Source organism: Alligator mississippiensis, chromosome 1, assembly GCF_030867095.1.
Source record: "Alligator mississippiensis isolate rAllMis1 chromosome 1, rAllMis1, whole genome shotgun sequence".
Lineage (NCBI taxonomy): Eukaryota > Metazoa > Chordata > Crocodylia > Alligatoridae > Alligator > Alligator mississippiensis.
Window position 1 is genome coordinate 191,356,983 of NC_081824.1, and position 23,136 is coordinate 191,380,118.

General features: G+C 43.2%; 1 protein-coding gene across 8 annotated transcripts in view; it reads right to left on the bottom strand.

The window, feature by feature from the left end:
• HHAT (hedgehog acyltransferase) overlaps positions 1-23,136 on the bottom strand; it is a 384,776-nt gene that overhangs the window by 300,098 nt on the left and 61,542 nt on the right. For all 8 annotated transcript variants that reach the window (XR_009457284.1, XR_009457282.1, XR_009457281.1 and 5 more), the window contains one exon: positions 17,211-17,382. Coding sequence is in view for 3 of the 8 variants with exons in the window: in XM_059718178.1 (XP_059574161.1) it covers positions 17,211-17,382 (172 nt within the window). In the remaining 5 variants the exon portion in view is untranslated. The remainder of the gene's footprint in view (positions 1-17,210; positions 17,383-23,136) is intronic.

Below are 23,136 nucleotides of genomic sequence, written 5' to 3' on the forward strand. Positions count from 1 at the left end.
GGGGCACCCTAACAATCATGTCTCAACTATCTGCTCCCCTCCTACCACAAACACCAAGTGGTACTACATAAACAAAAGTTCGAAAGCATCTCACCATCTCCCAGCTTTCCCTGACACACTATGGTAACCCCCAAATAGGAGATGCTGTCAGTAAGAGAATACCCATCCAATTTATGCAAGAAAAAATGGAGGTCATGTTTACTGACCTAGTGTCCAAGACCTAATAGAAGGAGTTAAAGACAGAGAAATGGAGAAAAGGTTTCCAAAACTATGATACAGAGGTGGCAGAAAGGAGCAGGGAAGTGGCTAGGACCTCCCGGGTAGCATTACTGAGAATGATAAAGAGGTAATGAACCTGGCTGGAGAACATTGTGTCACAAGTTTCAAGGATATCTACCATGGTTCCCTGGGCCCCTGTAGCCTTCGCTCTCTGAGAACTCCAAATATTGAGATACACCTTTTACTTCCCAGGTCGAAGGAACAGGCCATCCTTAACATCCACACAACACAAAATGACAAGAAGAATAATTCTAAGAGAATGCTTTAGCTACATCATTTCCGTAGCAGAGGCACCATCCCACAACTAAAGATGTAGAAATCATCTTCACTCTTCCTCCAGAAAAAAATAAAATCTGCTGTCTTGAAAGCACAAACCAGGATGCATGTAGCACTTTGGTTCTTTGCTAGATTCTGGCTTAGCAATAAGTTTTAGATTTCTTTATTTTTACCTATGCTCAATAATGATTCCATTGTAACATTCTACTGCTACTCCACAGCTATTCAGATTATAAGTAAACAACTCTATTCCACTACCCAAGTGTTCAATGAAAGGATTCATAAGCCAAGAAATCCGAGGATAAGTTGGGTTTACCAAAAGGCAAAGAATTGCCCCGCTATCAATGTCCATTTCTTACTACAGAAAACTATCCATAATTTCTAAAGATCCCAACATCATGGATCTTCCCACATCAATAGTGGGTGAACTCTTATGGTGATCAATAGGGCTGTGCGAAGCTTTGTTCCCTGATTCAATTTGGCAGAGATTTGGCCCGATTTGGTGACCAAATCTCTGAATCTGAATCAAATTAGAGGACCCTTTAATCCATCCAAATTGAATCAGAACCCTCCAAATCAATTCAGAGAGATTTGGAAAGATTCAGGGATTCAGACATAGATACAGCTTTATATGTTTTTTCTACATACTTCTAGGTAGCAGGCGGCCTGTGAATGCTGTGATGCTGGGGCGCATGAAGTATCCCACAGGAGCACAGGGGGCACTTCTGGTCCACTTCCAGGTCTGCCAGGGAGCATGCTGGCAGCCCCTCCCCACGCCCCCCCCCAGCTCAGTGACTGGTGCCTCCTGGGTCTGGGGGGGGGCACCCGGGGTCCCCCTGTGGCCAACTGCTGAGCCAGGGGCTGCAGGCCCCCCCCTCCCCTCCCCACCCCTCCCAAGTGCTTCCCGGCAGACCTGGAAGTGGACCAGAAGTACTTCCAGCCCACTTCCAGGTTCACTGTCGAGCACGTGAAGGGCCCCCCCGCACTCCTGTGACACGTTCCATCAGCCCCAGCATTGCAACGATCATGAGCTACGCCGGTACCTCGAGGTATGTAGAAAAAACATTTAAAGCTGTGCCTGTGTCAGAATTGCTGATTCTCCAAATCAGCATCAAATCAAGGACAGTGATCTGAATCAATTAATTGAATCACTGCCCCTGATTCGGGCCGAATGCAAATTGAATAGGGCCTGCTTCGCACACCCCTAGTGATCAACTAGGCCTTTCAACGTTACAGAGCTATATCTATTTCTGTTGATGAATTCTAGAAAACCAGTATTGTGGGAAAAAAGAGGTACATCAATCATGCCTATATAATTGGGGATCCCAATGTTGCAAAATTAATCAATAACCTCCTCGTGTTTTATGAGCTTGGGGTAAGCATCTTCTTATTTGCAGTGCATTCTATTCCCAAAACAGCCCTAATGGTTGATCTATCAAAACTGGTTAGCTACTGAATTTGGCAGCAGCCACATACGTATCCACCCTAAGGGAAGTTCTTTTATTGGTGTGACACCACTGTTGACTGGGAATAAACTTTGCATTGGGGGAGGGGATCTCTAGAAAAGTGGCCTTTGATTTAATAGAGTTCATAGACATTAGGGCTGGAAGGGACCTCGTAAGACCATCAGGTCCAGCCCCCTGACCAAGGTGCAGGAAGTCAGCTAGGGTCAAAGGATCCCAGGAAGATAAGCATCCAAATGATTCTTGAAAGTGTCCAGAGTAGGTGCTTGCACCACCTCTGGGGGGAATCCATTCCAGGCCTTGGGGGCTTGGACAGTAAAGAAGTTTTTCCTTATGTCCAGCCTGAAACGGTCTTCCAGGAGTTTGTGACCATTGGATCTTGTCTTCCCTTGGGGTGCACTGGTGAACAGGTTTTCCCCCAGATCCTGATGCATATCCCTTATGTACTTACAGGCTGCCACCAAGTCACCTCTGAGCCTATGCTTTTTCAGGCTGAAGAGTCCCATGGCTCGAAGCCTCTCTTCATAAGGCCTGTTCTCTTCCCCTCTGATCATGTGCATGGCTCTCCTCTGGACTCTCTCAAACTTATCCACATCCTGTCTGAATTGTGGAGCCCAGAATTGGATGCAGTACTTCAGCTGCAGCCTCACCAAGGCTGAGTACAATGGGAGGATGACTTCCTGGGTCTTGCTTGAGATGTATCGGTAGATGCATGCCAGAGTTTTTGTTTGTTTTGCCAGCTGCGGTATCACATTGGTGGTTCATGTGCATCTTGTGGTCAGTCGTGACCCCCAAGTCTCTTTCAGTCATGGTGCTAGTGACTAGCACTGTTGAAACTATAAGTGTGATGAGGGGGTTCCCCCCCACCCAGGTGGAACACCTTGCATTTCTCTGGATTGAATGCTATCAGGTTTTCATCCCCAACTTTGTGAGCCTATCAAGGTCAGCCTGGTTCACCAGCCTATCCTCAAGTGTGGATACTCTTCCCCAAAATTTGGTGTCATCAGCGAACTTAGCCAGTCTGCTTTTGACGCCAGAGTCCAGATCATTTATAAAGACATTAAAGAGTACACATCCAAGAACAGAGCCTTGGGGGACAGCACTGGTCACTGTGTGCCATGATGATTCAGTTCCATCAACTATCACTCTCTGGGTCCAACCTCAGAGCCAGTTCCCCAGTCATCGGACTGTAGAGTAGTTGAGTCCACAGTTCCCCAATTTCTCCATCAGGACATCATGCGACAGTCCAAATATATGACATCATCCTCTTCCGCTTTGTCCAGGTGATGTGTCACCCGGTCATAGAAGGAAATGAGATTGGTCAGGCAAGACTTGCCCGCAACAAACCTGTGCTGGCTATCCCTCAGAATGTTGCCTTCCATTAGCCTGTTGATAACTGATGTCCTGATACTCTGCTGCCTCTCCTGACCATCCCAAGCCTGCAGTGCTATCATGATTCACCAGTCACTGCTACTTGTCCGAACCTAAAATCATAGGATCATAGAAAGTTAGGGTTGGAAGGGACCTCAGGAGGTCATTTAGTCCAACCCCCTGCTCAAAACAGGACCAGACTCAACTAGATCATCTCAGCCAAAGCTTTGTCTAGCCGGGTTTTGAAAACCTCCAATGATGGAGCTTCCACCACCCTTCTGGGTAACCTGTTCCAGTGTTTTACTACCCTCCTAGTGAGAAAATTCTTTTGAATATCTAACCTAAACTTTCCTTGCTGCAACTTGAGACCATTGCTCCTTCTTTGGTTATCTGCCACTAATAAGAATAGCCTAGCTCCATCCTCTTTCAAACCCCCCTTCAGGTAGTTGAAGAAGCAACACTCAAAGTGTAATCACTTCAAAAGAAGGTCATGCAGCAGGGTTTGCTTTATTTCAGCCTTGTTCATCTCTACTAGTGCTCCAGTTGCCCTGACTCTCAAGTCATTGCATAGTTTCAGATATATATGCTGCAGCCTGTATTAATTAATTTAGGATCACAGCACTTAACAGTATTTTCTAAACACATCTGAACAATACTTTGAAAACAAGGTGAAAAGATGAATGATGGGATGAAAGGAAAAGAATGATGGAGCTTAGTTTGACTCCAAGTTCTACAATTCCAGTGCCATCCAGTTGTAGGTATCCCACAACTGCATAACAAAGAAAATCCCACAGTGCAGAAGTGTAGTAGCAGAGGATGTCTCTCAGAACATTGAGTGCTTCTTTCAAAACACTGAAGGATTGTGAGGACACATTGATCCCAAAGGGAAGTAGCTTAATCCAGGGCAACAAGCTATGTCAACATGTTGTTCATGCTATAGTTGTTCTAGATCACACAACACAGATAAGCCAAAAGCCAAACAACTCGTCAGTAGGGACATACCTTAATATCCAATTTCAAAAACTACTTTATATATTACAGTGCTTACCTCCTTACACAAGAGCTGGCAAATAAGGGTGGGGGATCTTCCAGGCAGGGAAAACCCTGAGCCTGGCTTATTTGTTTAGCTTATTTGCTTATCTCCTCACACCTCTCATGTCCTTCAAAGAATCTGGCATCACCCTAGTTGAGAATCACTGCATTATGCTCATTAGTAAATATTTGTAAGTAAAACAAAGACACCTATCTATATCTGTAACAAAACCTGGTGAACAAGAGTATCCGGATGCTTACCCTGCAGAGGGGCTCATACAATTCAATCTTTTCCTGTATCTTTTCGTCATAAAGCAGAAAACTCCTCAATGTGTTAGAGAAGAAAATCTTATTACACTTCCTGATTTATGCTTGTGTTCAAAACAGACATCAAATGCCAAATATTTTATCACTTTCTCATTATTACCTTGCAGGATGAAAAAAAACCTCAGCAAACAGCTTTTTTTGTTAGCATTTCATTACCATTCAAATGGATGCAGAAACACCATAATTCCAATAGCAAAACACTGAGTTGCTTCTTAAGAATGAGGTAAAAAATTCCTTTCCTATCCATAATGTTAACAGAAACAGATACATATGGCATCAGTCATAGTAATCTATAACTGATTTATAAGGAGCATTATGTAGGCTTCACTTTTTATTGGGTATACATGTAATGATATACGTACTGATTCTTGCTTTAACATATCAAAGCACATTAGCTGTAATATGCCAAAAAAAGTGGCGAGAGACTACTGAATGTTGCCTACTCATTTAAAAAAATGTTAAGGCTAAACTTATAACCCCAAGTTTTGCAAACATGTTTAAGGCAAACACACCTAAGCGATTAGTAGCAGACAAAATAACAGAAGTCACTGCAGTTTTCTTTGCTTAACATAAGTCTGACTTTTACCCATGGTGTTCTACCATGTCCCAAAGAGGCAAAATACTACCATATTTACTCATGTGATCTGAACCCATTTGGGCTCTTTTTCCCAAAAATCAGCCCTCCAAAACCTAGAGCGCATATTTTAAGCAAGGAAGCTGATATTCTTCACTAGAACTTCACTGGCCTGATGCCACACTTCCCATTGCAGCTTCTGAACATCCAGGTGTGTGGGGTTCCTGATGCCTGGCTCCCCACACGCTGGCAGTTGTGTGATTGGAATCTGATTAATATTATTCCAGACCTCAAAAATCATGCATCCAAATCATGTGACTAACAACATCTGCCAAGGTTCTTCCCACACATCTCCACAAAATTAAAATAAAAATGCAAAAACTTTTGTAAAAGATATACATGGAAAAGAAAGAACGATCTTGGACGATCAGCAAGGGAACACAGACCATCTCCCTGCTGGGTTGCTAGTTTTAAAGTCCTCAATCTGAAATACCCTTTTACCTTGCCAGATCTGTGTTACCAGAATGAGATGTACTGCTGATGAAAGACTGTGGAGCTGGTACCTGTTCTGGGCCTGAATTTAAAAATTAGATTAGTACTTCTGTGAACAAGTGTCCCAAGGAACACAAAGTTGGTTATTCATCTATACAAATATTGTCATACACAACAAAGCAATTGTCTGGTGGACTTTTCTACATATAAATTGCAAACACCTAGAATTGAAAATTACTTTCTTGGCATAAACAAAAATCCATGCTATGCTGTCCAGTTGACTCTTTAAAAATAACTCTTTAAGTTCATTGCAAACAAAAAAAATATGGGTAAAACAAGCACATGTGGCAGGTGGATAAACACTTTAATAGGGGTGCACAGATAAAGGTTTTTTGGGCTGATACCAATGGCCAATTATTAATGAGCCATATCAGTCAATACCGATCTGATTGCCGATAATCAGCCTGGCAACTTGGAGAGCAACATCAGGCTGTTAAGTCTCTTGGGGGGAAGGAGCATGGGGGAAGGAAGAGACATGGTGGGTCAGATCGGGCCCCCCACAGTGAGGGAGGGAGTGGGGCTAGGGCACGGGCTAGGGTAGACGCTGCATAGATGGGGCAGGGAGGGGCATGAGACAGAGCCGTGGTTCATCCAAAGGGTGCGGGGGGGGCAGCTCCTGCTGCTGCATGCACCCATAGGGGAGGCATAGGGGGTATGTGCCCCCTGGATCTGTGCCCAGGGCAAGGGCGGACTGCCCACTTGGGGCTGGAGGCTGTGCTGGGCTCCTCCTGGCAGGGAGGGGCCAGGCCAGGGCTGTGCTTGGGGTGGGCAGGGCAGGCAGTGGTGGCACTGGGAGGGGGGGCTATGGCCACTCAAAATTCACCGTAGCCCTCCTATGGCCCTCCCTCCCAGCACCGCTGCTGCCCACCCCAAGCACAGCCCCAGCCTCAATGCCCCCCTCCCCCTCCCACCAGGAAGAGCTCCCTCCTTCCCTCCCTGGACAAGCCACAGCTCCATCCCATGCCCTGCCCCGCCCCGGCTATGCAGCACCTGCCCCTGTTCCAACCACACTCCTTCCCTCACTGTGGGGGGTCTCAATCAGCACCCCCTGCCCCCTCTGTCCCCCACCCCTCCCCCCACAGATTTACCAGCCGAATGCTGCTCTCCAAGCTGCCAGGCTGAGCTCCTGATTGTATGCATGCTACAGCTCCATGCATGCATGCAGCATTTATTGGCGACGTTATGGGCCACATCAGCCAAGAAAAGCTGATTGCCAATAATGTCAATTTTCCTTTTACTGGTGCTGATACAAGATGAACCAGTGTATTGGTGCACCTCTGCAGTTTAGCAAATTTTAAGTAGCAACTGGAATGATCCTATAGCATCCTTAATTCTACATCTATACCAATTCAAATATTCTAACCCATGAAACCTGCTCTGTGGCATGTATCACGGGAAAATACATGGTGCTTACTACCACCTTCTGGTCTCTTCTATTATTTCTACCATAAAAACAAGCATAAATTCCTCACCTAATTTTTAAAATTCTCCCTCTTCAAGAACAACTAGGACTAGCTCTTTCACCTGTCTCTAGTCAAGATATGTCACCCCTCTATCCTCCCCCCCATGTGTATTTTGCCACCCTATAGAGTTAAATTAATGTATTTGTTTACGTAAAAACATTCAACCTTTTATATTATTTATTCCATTCTCTCCCACTCTCTCCCACTCTCTGGGTGTGGACACGAATGCTTGGAGCCCTTTCAAAAGTGGAAAATTTCAAAAGGGCAGCAGCTGGTACATTCTAATTGTTGCATGTGAACAAACTAAGAATTATTCAAATGCTGCAAAATTGCTCCAAGCTTTAACCCAATATAACTGGCTTTCCAGACAAGATATAAAATATGTCAGTTTTAGGTACTGGGTCAGGCTGCAGGATTAAATATGAGGAGGAACATGAAGAATGTGAGATTCTGATACAAGGGCAGGAATGGAAAAGTACTGTTCAGTTGTATTCTATAAAGATTTTTGTACTGTACTTTTGATTAACAGCAAGAGCACATGGATCCCTTGGTCAGCTTAAAATATAAGTATTATATTTATATCCAGATAGAAAAATAAAATGTAAATAATTTTTTTAAAAGTAAAGAACAGCCACATATTTCATGCAATCTGAATGACAAGCCTAAAGAATAAATGTCTGTTTCCCTAGCATAACAAAAAAGAGTCCCCTAGAAATAATGCCCAAAATTCTGCTGCCTAATTAGAACAGCTTCCAGTCAGTGATTCAATCATTCTTCCTTTAAAAGCACAAAATCTAGAGTTCTTCATGCAAAACCCCACTTAGCTTTCCAACTTGTTAAAAGTTTGATGCACATGGATGTAATTTGCTCATTCTCAGAGAAGTCTCCTGACCATATACTTCTGTAGCTCATTGATCCATAAGGCAGAATATTAGCTGTTTTTCTGCTCACAGGTACAATCATCTGCATTTCTGCTCAGGGACTGTTGCTGCCAGCCGTAAATTAGGAAGTGTAGGTGGAAGAGTAGCATAGAAAAACAGCCAGAAAAAGGCTGCTGTCAAAATCAACAGATAGATTATTGTCTTCTTTAATCATCTGTGCATAGTTTCCAGGGTTATAATCATCACTGTAATTAACCAGAAGTTCAAAAGTTGAACGCACCAGAAATTTAAGATTTCAAGGCTAAATATATCTCACCATTCCTATTTAAATCAAAATATCAATTCAAGATATTTTCTGTGTTGCATTTTGTTTGTCTCATAGAAAGGTTCAGTTTCACCGATAGTACACTGACACACTTCTTGCTGAATTTATTATTATTTTGCAGCAGGCAGCTCCACATAGCTGAACAATTCTATGAAAGAGAGAGCAACCAGGTGCTCAGGAAAAATAGGACTGACCACACCAGATTAAACTAGTGCTCTACTTAGTTCAATATTCTGTTCTTAACAGTGGACAGTACAAAATATTTCAAACAGATATGTAAGAAACCCAGGTGTAGGTGATTCTGGAATAATCTCTTTCTAACTCCCATTAATTAAGGTTTGGTTTATGTCTCAAAGCATGAGGGATTAAGAATTTCCAAATTTTTAGTGTTTCTTTAAAGTTCTCACTGCTGTATAATCTAGATGCTTTGAGTTGGATGTCCAAACATATTTTAAAACCTCTTTGATATAAAGTTGCCATGAGTTCACAGGACATGAAAATTCTAAGGGGAATTAAATTCTAAATGCATTGCCTTTCATTTGCAGTGCACCTTGTTCTTGGACTGTAAGAAATGGTGAATGGAAGTGCCTGATCTACCATCTCTAAACCATTCAGTATTCTGTAAAACTTCATCATGGCGAGAGCTCTTTTTTCCTCCCTTCCCTAAAAGACCCACACCCACTATTTTCACACTCTCTTCTTGTGAATATTTTTTTATACTTCTTAACATTCTACTAACTGATTTCTGACCCTCCCTACTATTTTTGCTACATCTGCTTACAAATTCTCTTCTCAGCTCCTGATTCTAGTATTTTTAAAGTTTTTTCTGTAATTTGGCATGGCAGCGCACCTTCGGGTGCTTGCCACTTTAAGGGCTGAGGCAGGCAGCCAGCAGGTGCCCGATGAGGGTGGGTGGCCATTTTCAAACATAGGCCAGCCAGGTAGGGCCAGCAGTGGGCAGCTTGCAGCTGAGGGAACAGCACCATCCAGCTCCCTCCTGGCATGGAACATCCTGGAGGTAAGGGCAGGAACTAGGGGGATGGCTTGGAGGCTCCTGATCCTGGGAATGACTTAAAACTGCACCCTGCCAAGCTAGGGAGGCCTGGTGGGGCTCCTTGTGGGGGGAAGACCCCAAGAAGTGCCAGGACCATGAACCTCTCAGTGGAAGGCAGGTAGGGGTGCCATAACCCTGGCCCCCACCATCTGGTGGGTAATGATGCAAGCAGGAGGAGCAAAGGGAGCCAGGTACATTAGTAGTGAGAAACCTGAGCCCAGCAGGGATGTGAGATCCTGGAGGCCCCAAAGCAGGTAGCTTGTGGAGCTTGTGTGAAGGCCTGCTCAGAGTAGGGTGCAATAAAGGGGTGCCTGAAGGACTGAGTGTTGGGGTGCAGAGAAGGGCTGCGATAGTGGTTTAAAGGACGGCACCAGAGGCATACTGAGTAGGGCGGCAAAAGCAATTTGAAGGACAGTCCATGGGCCAACCCCTGAAGTGTGAGTGTGAGAGCAGCTGCCCGGTGAGGGGCTTGGGGCAGAATCAGCCTAGGGTTTCGCACAAGGCTAGACCACGTAGAGTAGGGGAACTCGCAGGAACCGAAGGATTGCGTGGTAGGGCCAGCATGCAAGTAGTGAAGCCTAATGGCCACTCAAGAGGAGCAAGAGCAATGGAGTGTGGCCCAGTAATGGGCAGTATACCAGAGGCCTCCCATGAGAGTGGGGGTTGGAGTGAATGTGAGAATGAATGGAGCCCAACTATGGACTGAGTTTGCTCCAGTCTCAGACTGGGGAGCAATCATAGCTGGGAGCCATGGACAGCACCCCCTAACATCAGGGCAAGGAATGGGCAGCCTCCCCCTTAATAAATCAAGTTAACAATCAAGTCATGGCAGCTGAGTCAGGGCAGACTGCCCTAGGCAGGTGGTTGGGCCACTTTGGGATCCGGCCTCAAGCTTGCCCTGTCACATTTGGTTTCATTTCTGTAAATATTATCTCTTCTAATTTCATCATAGTCCTCCAAGTTCTGTTCTTGCATATTAATTTAGTTTAGTCTCCTTTTTATTAACTATGATTTAATTTAAGGCAGTACCTATTGGAAAAGATGGGCAATTGAAGCACAAGTTCACTACTTTGCCAGTACCTCGCTAAGGAAAATGACTGGAAAATGGAGGGTATTTACAGCAAGAAATGAAGTTCAAGCACTACCGGAGAGTTTGAAACATTTAAATGTTATTGGAATGAGGGTTATGAAATATTATCCACAGGCTAGGTTAGTATAGGTAAGAGCTCCTTTTGTTGCCAAGCAGATCAGATCACTATTGGCTTTGACAGTGATCAGTATGGAAGATGAGAGAAACAACAAGGCCTATGCACCATCAAGTGAATCTGAAGAAAGTGAGGTGCTTAAATACTAGAAAGGAGTTCTGTTTCCATAAGGCAGCCAGAGTTTACTTTATAACTTGGACAGTGACAAAGAAGGACTCTGACTATTTGACAACATTCCCTAAGTGAATCTCTGGATCAGCTGTACATTAGGACCTGCTAGAAAAGCAAAAACCCAGTTCAAAAAAAGATTAACACTAGTCAGAGTGATCACACTTTTTCACTGTATGAGAACATTCAGGTCTTTAATTTTGGGCTTCAGAATACATCTTACGCATGCAGTTGTCTAAAATAATCACATATCCTTCTAACTATTATTACTTATGGAAACTCACTTAGTCTGGCTCCTGCTACACAGGGGATAACACCTGTGTTGATAGATTACTATGTACTCAAAACTTTAACCTGTGCTGTATTTGGCCACTTGTTTCATTGCTCCAAAGCTTCCAACAAACCCTGTAAGAGCAATTTGGTATCATCCCAATTTATACATTTTTTCCATTAAACAACCTAACTAGAATTGATTATAATACACCTTCATACATTTCATATTAAAGTTTAGACACTAAGGAAAGCAGCTATCCAACAGCTGATTCAAGCAAGGTGAAACCTACAACTTTCAATTTGTCCAGGGATTACAGGATATAAAGTTCACAAATAGGAAACATAAAAGGAAGACTGTGATGCAAACAGCCTAATACATTTTTTGTCATTAATACTCCAGAACAGGAGTCAGCAATATTTTTGCATTGGGGGCCACTTTAACAGGACTTAACAGAGGTTAGCTCCAAGCTTGAATGGCTTCCAACCTGGCCTTGCACTGTTGCTGCTGGAGCCGCAGTCACTGCTCCCCACATTAAGCCCCACTGTCACTGCTTCTCCCCACTGCCTGGCAAAGATGTGGGCCCCTGCCAGTCACCCACTGTCCCAAAAACCCCTACTCACAGGCCAGCTAGAATGGCTCCATGGGCCAGATCCAACCCACAGACCATGGGTTGCCAACCCCTGCTCTAGAATCAGCAACCATCTATTTCCCTAGTCTCATGACTCAGTTTATCTCTGGGCATGTAAAGACATAACATTTGGGCCAGGAAAAACAGCTTTTTTCCCAGCAAGAAAGGCTAGCATACAGGTGTTAAAGGGGTTTTGAGAAGCTCTTCCCCAACAAGATGTCAGTTTTTCTAAACAACAACTTCTCTAGAGACAGAAGTTTTCTAGCAACAACTATAACACCTGAACACTTTTCTCAGGGTCTCTCAGACCCCCACTATCCCATAGTCCTCTGCTTTTCCTTCCCTCCTTTAAAGGGACTGACTTGCCCTGCTGTAAACTGTCAGGGACCTCTGCAGGGACCCTGTTGCCTTTGACAGTACCAAGATTCTTCAAGCCCCAGTGCTGACTCCTGCCCTTTGAATAGCAGTGCAGCTCCCACCACTGCTTGAACAGTACTGGTGCTCCCTGGTATAAGGTTCCAAGAGCAGCACAGCTTTTCACTATTCTTTGAATGGCACTGGGCACACCAGGACTGCTCAGAGGGTGATACAAGGGTGACTGCCAGGGGTGGTGGGGGTGAACAGAGCAGCATTGGGCCCCTCAGGGCATGGACAGCAACCAGTTCTACCCCCTGCCCTGCAAGAATCCCCAGAACAGACTGCTCTTCTTACAGGGGATAAGGCAGCTCTTTACCACTGCCATAGCCCCTAAGGAACAACCGGTTCATCCGCAGGGAGTGGAGGGGGAGGGGGTGGCAAAAAGCATGCCCCATGCCCTCTGCCCTTTGTGGGTAGCTGTTGGCACAGTAGGAAGGCAGGGGCAGCCCCACCTCCCAGGCAGTGGGAGGCTGCCTCTGCCCTGAAGCTACCTCTAGCTGATGCCCACGTTACAGATTTTGAGCTTGAAACTGAACTTATAATTGTTACAACCTAACTTCACATCAAGACCTGTATTCTTATTCTTATTATTGCCGCTATGTTATTATTAATTATACCAGTAGCAAAAAAACCAAACATTTGGTTCCATACAAAGGTGAGTAAAGCTTTAAAACCCAAAGAAGGATCAGAGGAAAACAGAACTACAGTCTGCCTGCCATGGGGCAGGGGGAGCAAAGGACCAGCCCCCTATTGCTCCTTGGTGAGTAACTTAATTGTTCTCCAGCCAGGGGGCTAGAATGCCTATATATCCCCCATTCTCACTACATTTATTAGCTTTACAAATTTCCCTAAAATTTACAGTGCTGGAATTGAACACCTATCCATAGCCTGTGATATAAATACTTTCGTTATTATAAAATGCAAAATAATAAAAGTACACTGGGTTCTCTGAAAGAAACAGTACAAAGGTATGTAAAGCTATAAAAACCTAGAAAAGAATCAGAGGAAAACAGATCTTCTCATTAAAGTTTATAGGCTAAAAAAGGCCACTGTCACATATTTCAAGCTCAAAATGGAACCTATTATTAATGTATCATAGTCTGACTTCACATTAAGAAGACCTGTATTATTCTTATTAATAATAATAGTGGTAACAATAATAACACCACCAAGATCAGATTGTCAGAACAAAACCAAATAAAACCATTAAAAAATTAGGCAGACAAGGTTCCTTTGGTGAATTTGATATCTTTTATTAGACCAACCTGAATAGTTGGAGAATAGTTATTAAGCAAGCTTTCGGGTTCAAAAACCCTTCATCAGGCTAAGGAGGTTTCAGCAGTTGCTGTGCTCTCTTCCTGGATGGAATGAAAAGTAAACAAGCCAGGGGCTGGGCTGGGCTGGGCTGGGCTGGGGAGTCAGTTGCCAGGCAGATTGTAATGTATCAAAAATCCAATGTCTATGTTAGTCCATGATCTCTAGCATCCAGGAGGTTGATGAAATGGAGCTCATTGGCTCGTCTCTGGGAAGTGTTGTGTAAGTTTCCTTTGAGGATCAGGACTGAGAAACTGAAGAGAGAGTGGCCCTTCTGTGAGAAATGTGCCCCCACCGGTAATTGGGTGTTTCTGTCTTTGATAGATTTCCAGTGTGCGTTCATTCTGGTGCACAGTTGTTGTTTGGTCTCTCCTACATATCTTCCATCAGGGAATTTGGTGCATTGGATGAGGTATATAACATTTCTGGAGGTGCAGCTGTAAGATCCAGGGATGCTGATGGCTCTGTTGTGGGGTGTAGTAATAGTGGGGGTGGTGGAGATGTGTTGGCAGGTTTTGCATTTCTTGTCCCGGCACGGTCTGGATCTTTTTGGTGTGTTCTGCACTTGAGGAAGTTTGCTTCTGGTGATGATCTCTCAGTCACTTCCCAGAGACGAGCCTATGAGCTCCATTTCATCAACCTCCTGGATACTAGAGTTCAGGGACTAAACATAGACATTGGATTTTTGATACATTACAATCTGCCTGGCAACTGACTCCCCAGCCCAGCCCCTGGCTTCTTTACTTTTCATTCCATCCAGGAAAAGCACACACCAACTGCTGAAACCTCCTTAGCCTGACGAAGGGTTTTTGAACCCAAAAGCTTGCTTAATAACTATTCTCCAACTATTCGGGTTGGTCTAATAAAAGATATCAAATTCACCCAAGGAACCTTGTCTGCCTATGTCCTTAGACCAACACGGCTACAACCTAAACCCTTAAAAAATTAGGGACATTTTTCCCTGGATGCACTGCAATGTAAACTCATTGAACTGAATTATTTAACTGCTGGACTTACCTTTGTTAACTACACAGTCACTTGCAATCCCTTCATGAGAGCATACTATCCCCTCTCTTACCATAAATGTAGGCTCTCCATGGCATGGCTGTTTAAAAGCTGACAATCATATTCAAATCAGCCAGGCAGTTTTATAGTCCAGACTTGTTTGGCAACAGACTTTCATCATCTACCCTTGCATTTTAAGCATTTTCTAATCACCAGATCAAAATGAGGTTTGGTTATTGGGATGTGACATTGATTGCACTAAATGAATATGTCAGCAACCTATTTCACTGAGCTGCTTCATGGATAGTAATTTTTTTATTTACCATCAAAGGAGGAAAATCTATAAACAGAATTCATTCTTGAATATTTTATCCTTAATTCTGGAGTCTTGCACTTATTATATGGTCAGCATTTAACCTGTTCCATTACATTTCAAGGTTTTTATCATACAAATTCATAAAATATCAGCAGCTAGCTGATTTAACTGACTGAAGAATGTTTTATAGAACAGGAGATGCTAATTAAGAATCTACTTTACAAATCATGAAAGCCTGTGGATGAACAAAGCATGGAGGTGAAGCTCTAGCTTGGTTTCTGGTGGGCATGATGAAGTAGATGTATTAATTCATACATCTCTGCCCTCTTCTGGACATAATGTTTGTTAACCACATAAACTCAAAAATAAGACAAGGGACAGTGTATAATGAAAGGTATTTAGCCTTCTGCTGGGCAGACAACTTAGCTCATGAGTTTTTTAAGTAGTTCCTTTTTACTCATGGAAGTGGTGAGTGTCATCTCCTCTCATCCAACAAACAAAAAGTTTACTTTTTCAGAGCCACACAATGGTTTTTCAGAACCACACATTCAGGAATCAAGTGGAGTGCCCCAGGAGTCAGTCCTGGGGCTGGTTTTGTTCAATGTCTTCATTAACGATCTGGAAGATGGGATGGAGTGCACCTTCAGCAAGTTCACAGATGACACAGAGCTAGGGAGTGTAGTAGATATGCTGGCAGGTAGGGCTAGGATTCAGAGTGACCTAGACAAATTGGAGGATTGGGCCAAAAGAAATCTCATGAGGTTCAACAAGGAAAAGTGTAAAGTCTTGCACTCAGGATGGAAAAAACCCTAGGCAACGCTAAAGGCTTGGGGCCAAATGGCTAAGCAGCATCTCTGCAGGAAAAAAAACTGGGGGTTACAGTGGACAATAAGCTGGATACGAGTCAGCAGTGTGCCCTTGTTGCAAAGAAGGTTAACAGCATACTGGGCTGCATTAGTAGGAGTGTTGCCAGCAGAATAAGGGAAGTAATTATTCCCCTCTATTCCGCATTGGTGAAGTCACATCTGGAGTAGTGTGTCCAGTTTTGGGGCCTCTACTACCGAAAGGATGTAGACAGATTGGAGAGAGTCTAGTGAAGGGCAAAGAAAATGGTTAGGGGCCTGGGGCACATGACTTCTGAGGAGAGGCTGAGGGAACTGGGCTTATTTAGTTTGCAGAAGAGAAGACTGAGGGGGGATTTGACAGCAGCTTTTAACTACCTGAAGGGGGGTTCCAAATGAGATGGAGCTGGACTGTTTTCACTGGTGGCAGACGGCAGAACAAGGAGCAATGGTCTCAAGTTGCAGCAAGGGTAGATTAGATTGGATATTAGGAAAAACTTTTTCACTAGGAGGGTGGTGAAGCACTGGAACAGGCTACCTAGAGAGGTGGTGGAATCTCCATCCTTGGAGGTTTTTAAGGCCCAGCTCAACAAAGCCCTGGCTGGAATGATCTAGTTGGGGACGGTTCTGCTTTGAGCAGGTGTTTGAACTAGTGATCTCCTGAGGTGTCTTTCAACCCTAATTTTCCACGCTTCTGTGATTCTATGAATCATATAATGATTCTTGTAAGAATAGCATCCCTAAATTCAACTGGCTACAGTCTCTTACATCAGAGGCATAACTAGCATTTTCAGCACCTTGAGCAGAGAAGCTGTCAAGTGGGCAGAGCAAATTCAAGCACATCCTGCACCCTGGAGGCTGCACACTGATACAGGACTATATCCATTTTTATGCTGTTCACATCATCAACCTATATAACCATCTAGAATCAAATGACCAAATATCCATGAGAAATAACAAGTCACTAAAAAGGTATGGGGGAAAACTATTTCAAAGCCCAGAAAGTATTTATTAATACTATGATAGCAAAACCCACAGAACTAGAAGGATAAAAGCAGATCATTACCATTGAGCTATCAGGTTTTCATGTTGAATCCCTTCCTCTACTGTTTTTTATATTTTTCTTAGATTGTAAGTAGAAAATATCAAAAAGTAAAGGGAGGGAATAGAGAAAAGAAGGGGAAATTTCAGGAATTTGCATATATATTTTTCAATCTTCTTAATTTTTTTAATGTCATCATTACACTGACATTTGAAAATATCCAAATAGTTAAACCTGTGAACAAATAGAACAATTAGAATTGTGAGATTCTTCTGGGAGCCCCTTGTCTTTTTATATGTCTTATATGTCTAAAAACATTATTTAGTCACTGAGTAGGTCCCATAATAATAAATTGTTACCAAATGTATTTAATGTAAGTTTTGTCTTTGTTTTCATACTGACCTAAGGTCCAGTCAGACATAGCTTCCAGATGTGGAGAACTACTGTAGAAGGCATGCATATACATAAGATGAATCATCAGCTCTGCCAGCCACCACCAAAAGAAAATGCGAACCATGCCCAGGATTAAAATGCGAAAATTAGTCTTCAGACGGCAGGCTTCTTGTCTCCTCATCTAAAAGAAGTAATCAAAAGCAGTTACAGTTTTCACAAATGGCCAGAGGTTTTGTTCAAAGAGAATTTTTGGTGCCATTTTCTTAATTTATTCTTACTTCTTGCTGTCATCAAGGGAAGTATGTCAGTGTGGCACTGGGGATTTCTCTGCAGACCCTATTATTAAAGTTATTGTTATTAATCTATTTTTTGGAGACAGAAGTGGAAAAATGTAAGTAGTAAGTGAAAGACGTTTACAATCACTCCCACAGGGCTGTATGCAGCATTTATGGGAATTCAGTTCCATTTTTGTCTGTTGAAGAACTTCACACATGCTTTCAAATGGAAAAAAGGAGCATTTCCCCTCTAGACTTTGTCTGCATTACAGAATTGTATCACTACAACTGGAATATGAGGGATTGCAATTGTGCATGCTGCAGTGGCACCATTTCCACTTAACATGTGTAAGGCAGGGGTCAGCCTCTGGATCTGGCCCACAGAACTGTGGTTTCACCAGTGGGAGGCTCTCCCTGTGCCACAGTCAGCTCCCAGGGGGTCCAGCTGAAGGGGAGCTCTATCTGTGCCACATGGCAGTTGGGAGGCACAGGCTCTGACAGAGGCGAGCTTTCACCAAGCCACACTGCAGGTGAGCAGAAGGGAGAAGCAGTGGTTGCAGTTGGGTCCTAACACCTGCCTGCCAACCTAAGCTGGGTCATTACCAGGGATCTGGGTTTTCTGTTCGCTGTGAAAAACAGATAAAAACGCATATTTTCTCCTTTAACAGAGAAAAACATGGATTTTCTCTTTTAAAGGGGAAAATCACAGATTTTCCCCTTTAACAGAGAAAAATACAGGAAACAGTGGGTTTCCCTTTGGAGGCTGGCCAAGTTCCATCCTGCAAGGGGCTGCAGGGAGCAGGAGGAGGACAATCGGAGGCAGGGGGCACCACATGCGTGTGTGCACTCATGTGCACATGGCAGCCAGGCAACACTGGAGTGCACCTCCTGCAGCTCCCTCCAGGTAAGTCTATGGGGAGTGCAGGGGGGGGGGGCGGAGGCACAGGCTATGTGTTGGGTGGAGGGAAGAAGGAGCACAGGCTGCACAAACTGGGGGGGGGATTTAATCGGGGGGGGGGGAGGGCAGGTGGGCACATGATCCCTGAGATTTCTACACCCACAGTGGGGAATGGGACTGCAGCTGGGCCAGACCAGCTCCAAGCAGGAGCTGCCTCTGTGGCCACAGACACCTGGCAGCAGCAGGGGCACAACTCTGCACCACCACCAACTGGTGCTTCTGTACCTCACCATGCCAGCATAACGCTTCTTCCAGCTCCAGGTCCTGGAGGTGGCTTCTGCCCAGACCGGCCTGGCTGCAGCCCCACACAGCCTCTGTGGGCACAAATCTTGAGGAGCATGTGCCTCTTCCACTGCATCACCTGTCCACCCCCACCCACCTTCCCTACATACCCACAGGAATGAGGGGCACTAGCACAGCTGGGGGGGCTGTATGTCAGAATTGAGGGCTCTGGCAGGGCCAGGGTGCTGTTGATTGAGAGTGAAAGGCACCAGCAGGGCTGGGGGCCTAGGAGTCAGGAGTGAGGGGCACCAGCAGGGCCGGGGAGCTGTGGGCTTGAAGTGAGGGGAACCAGGAGGCTGGGGGTGCTGGGGCTTGGGAGTGAGGGGCAACAGGATGGGCAGGGGTAAGGCACCAGCAATTGAACCTGCATCCTGGTAAGTGAAAGAGGCAGGGTGAGCTCTGATTTTGCATGGTAAAAAACGCAAAATCAACTATCACAATGTATAGGTATTTAGACTTTATTTTATAGTGATTGTGGCACTGGTAAGCTCCAAATTGCTTTAAAAATGTAAATATATCAATAAAACATTGTGTTCAACTGATACCTATATGTATAGTGGTGTTTCATTTTAATCATGGAAAAACACTGATTTGGGGTGGGGGTTAATCAGAGAATTTATGGGGTTTAAAAAAAAAAAAATCTACGATTTATAAACAGAAGAAACCAGGTTCCCTGGTCATTATACCCCCTCCTGCTCTCCTCCATAAAATATTGCCGACACATAGGGTAATGCACTGAACTAGCTTTTTGATTGCTCAGGGAACATTCTTTGCAAATACTGCAGGATATATTGGTTGACATCTATCACATAATGCTATGTACTGCTCCGTGAAGCAAATATACAATGCTTGTGGATGTTCATGTATTTGATTTGTTTTAATGGAAGCTTCAAGCATAAGTGCATGCATGTATAAGCAATGAGCACAGGTTGTATTTCACCCTTCATCCTCATCTTGCCAATTTACATGCCATATCAGAGAGCTGTCAATCCTCCTCCAGACCCGATGCCAGATAAATTCTGAGCCTGGAGGCCTTAAGGTCTTATCATTTTGAACACCGTCACAATTGAAGTTGCTCAAAGATGGACCAATTCTTCCCCTATCAGAGGAATACAGGTTCCATTTATTAAGACTTGCCTCTGGCTCTATGAATTGGACCCCAAGCACTTTACCCAGCAAAAAGTGTCTACTAAGAAATAAATAGAAGGAAACTCTCCCAGGTTTCTACTTTTCTCAGTCTGTATCCACCACTGTTGTCCCTCATTCTGATGTCTGTTCACAAACTGCAAGACAAGAAAGTAAAAACTGCCATACTGGATTACCAGCAAAAGACATAACCAACCATATAACCTAACTTGAGGAAATTCCTTTAATACAAAATACATGGTCCGTCTAGTGCAAGATCCCCTTCTCTGACAGTGACCAGCACTAGAGGCTTTAAAAGAAGATGCAGGAAACCTATAATAGGAGAATTAATCTGCCCATTGATCTAGAAAACTGACTCACAAAATATACAGCTCTCTTATGAATTTTTAACAATACAATTTCATCATCTTATACATTTTCTTCCCACTAACAAAAGTAAGTAAAATTCACTCCATGAGATAAACAGAAATTCAACATCCTAAAAAAATAGCTACCAGTAATTCCCTTATCATCTCTTGGATTAATTAATTCCAAAGAAAACACCTTGCCTTCAGACTCTGAAAATCCCCCTAGAATTACAACACTGATTGGATACAGCTATTATAATTAAAAAAGAGAGAGAGAAAGGAAATTTACTTTTTAATTTCTTTCCATTAAACTTTAGAGATCGATTCTCAGCAGATATGTAATATTTTGTTGACTTAATTAAAAGGCATTGTTTCTTTGAAGTATTTAGTTAAACAGCCTTTACAGCAGAAGAGAAAACCAACCAGATAGTCTAACTTAAAAAGAATGCTTTAATACAAAATCTAGGGAGCAGAAAGCTTTAAAACATGTTTTTTTCAATGTGCGAGGCAGCTACTAATACAAATATTCATCTGCCTTTCAAAGTAATATTGACACCCTCAGAGAAAGCCAGATCTGAACTGAATGTCTATTGATTTCAAAGGATTTTGGGAACAGGTCATAGATCTTATTAAGCTGTACAAGTTTAGCCCACTGTCCTTGCAAATGCCTTAAAACAAGGGCTGGCAACCTTTGCCATGTCAGGCCACTGTTTGCAACCCAGCCCTCACCATGGGCCACACCTTGCATTCTCTGGCAACCAACAGATGTTGTCAGGGGAAAATAGCTAGGACCCTAGAGATTACTCCCCTGACACAGCAGAGAGAATATACTGAACAGGGCAAGCAATAGGACCCTGGGGATGCCACCTCTACTGCTGTAGCTGGCCCATGGTTCTCAATTTGTTGAGCTGCTGTGGGCTGGATCCAGTGTATTCATGAGCTGAATCTGGCCCATGAGCCACAGGTTGCCTTAAAAGTGGTACATAACATTGTCAAAAAGCACATACCAAAAGAAGGTGCAAAACAACCAGGTGATTCATTCAGACATATTTTGTGCATACAGGTAACCCCCACTTAGCACTCTTAATTGGTTCCTGAAAAACCGAGCATTAAGTGAAACGAGTGTTAAGAGAAACTGAAAGTTTTTGATGACCCAAGATGGCAACTACAAGTGTTTTTATTGACCCAAGATAGCAACCATGGGTGTTACAATGAAACTCACTGAGCGCTAAGTGGAATCAGGTATCAATTTAAAATGAGCGTTATAGCAAAACAGCGCTAAGCAAAACAGCATTAACCAGGGGTTGCCTGTATATTAAATATGCTGTGCATTAATGTGTATACTCATACACATTATTCAGAAAGTACTTCTAATTCTGGAGGTGCCATTTAAATGCGAATCGTCTTTCACCAGTGAACCAGAGGTGTTGCTCTTGGATGCTGATGGCATTTCTTTGAACTCTGAATCCTATCTCTGATTCCTGGTAATGCAACTTGCATATGAGAAAAGTTCACCATCCCCATATACCTGGGCTTACCCATGCATATGCTCGTACACATGCTCAAAACCACCATGGAGAGGCCTACACAAAAATAAGCTATTTCAGTTTGCTGTGGAAGAAGGAACTGGCTACTGGCTAGAAGTGATCGAGGGGACTACGAAGTAGGCAAGCACAAACCATAAGGTCTAAGGCAGCCTTAGCAGCAAGATTCCATTTCCATGACTTTATGTAAAACAGTACTGCAAGACAAATTGTGCACTGTACTAAAAATATGAGCTTTGAGAAATAAACCATGGGAATGCTATAGATGTCATTAACCAGACTCAAAGCTGACAAAAATAAACTACTGCAGAAAGAGACAAACTATCAGTTACTCTAAGGTCCTATAATTCTAAAAAAGTCCAGGGATGAGATAATTAATTCCAATATTCTCATTCTCTATCAACAGAAAGAAAAAGCCAAATAAAATTTCAACACAGAAAAAGAATGGGATTTTCCATATCCCGGCCCTGGTGAAATATTTGTAGAAGACAAGATATGGGGAAAGAAAAAAGGATACTGCCAGATGTTGAAAAATCTCCTGTTTGTACATAATAGACTGGATTAATTGCTCAAGAACAGCTGATTGCTGTGCATGCTTCTTCCTATATTAGAGTCAAGGTCAAGGAGACCAGTGGAAATCTGCTGAGCAAATGGTGATCATGCAAGTTAAAATTGCATGGGAGAAGATTTAAATTTTGCAGTCTGCAAGTTTCCCATGATGCCACCAAATTCTATGTCATTAACTCTATTACACACTTTCATATACTTTCACATTACCTCCTTTCTGAAGTGAAACAGAATATAATCTAATGGTGTAGTGGGAAACTTGCACTGCCTTCCAAAACTTGCACTCTACAACTGGTTCAACCAAAGAATATTGCAGCCAACAATCTTCAATTTTCAAATGCCTCCTTTATTATGCCTACTAAAATTCCAAATGATTCTGTCTCCACATGGCAAAAGTCATGCTTACAGGCACCACTATGAATTTTCATGCTCAAAACAAATCATGAGTCTGGAAAATAGACAGAATTCCTGAAATTTGGGGTGGAAGCATAAAGGTTTCAACTGGCTGCACAAGTATACTTTCAAAATGAGTATTCCCACCTATCTCCACATGCAAAATCCTACATTTTCAGCTAAACTGTAAATGTGGAGGTAATATATAGGAAAATAATGCAACTTCAATTTTGGTTTTGAATTTATAGAAGCTAGCTCATATTTTTTACCTACTAAGATTGCCATGATTTTGCATGTGTTTGTACAGTGCCTAACCACAATGAAGCCTCAGGCCTTGATAGGGCTTGTGAACATTGTTATAATACAAAAATGACTGCTGATATTAATGAAAAGCCACTGTTTCATTTTCGCCTATGAATTATT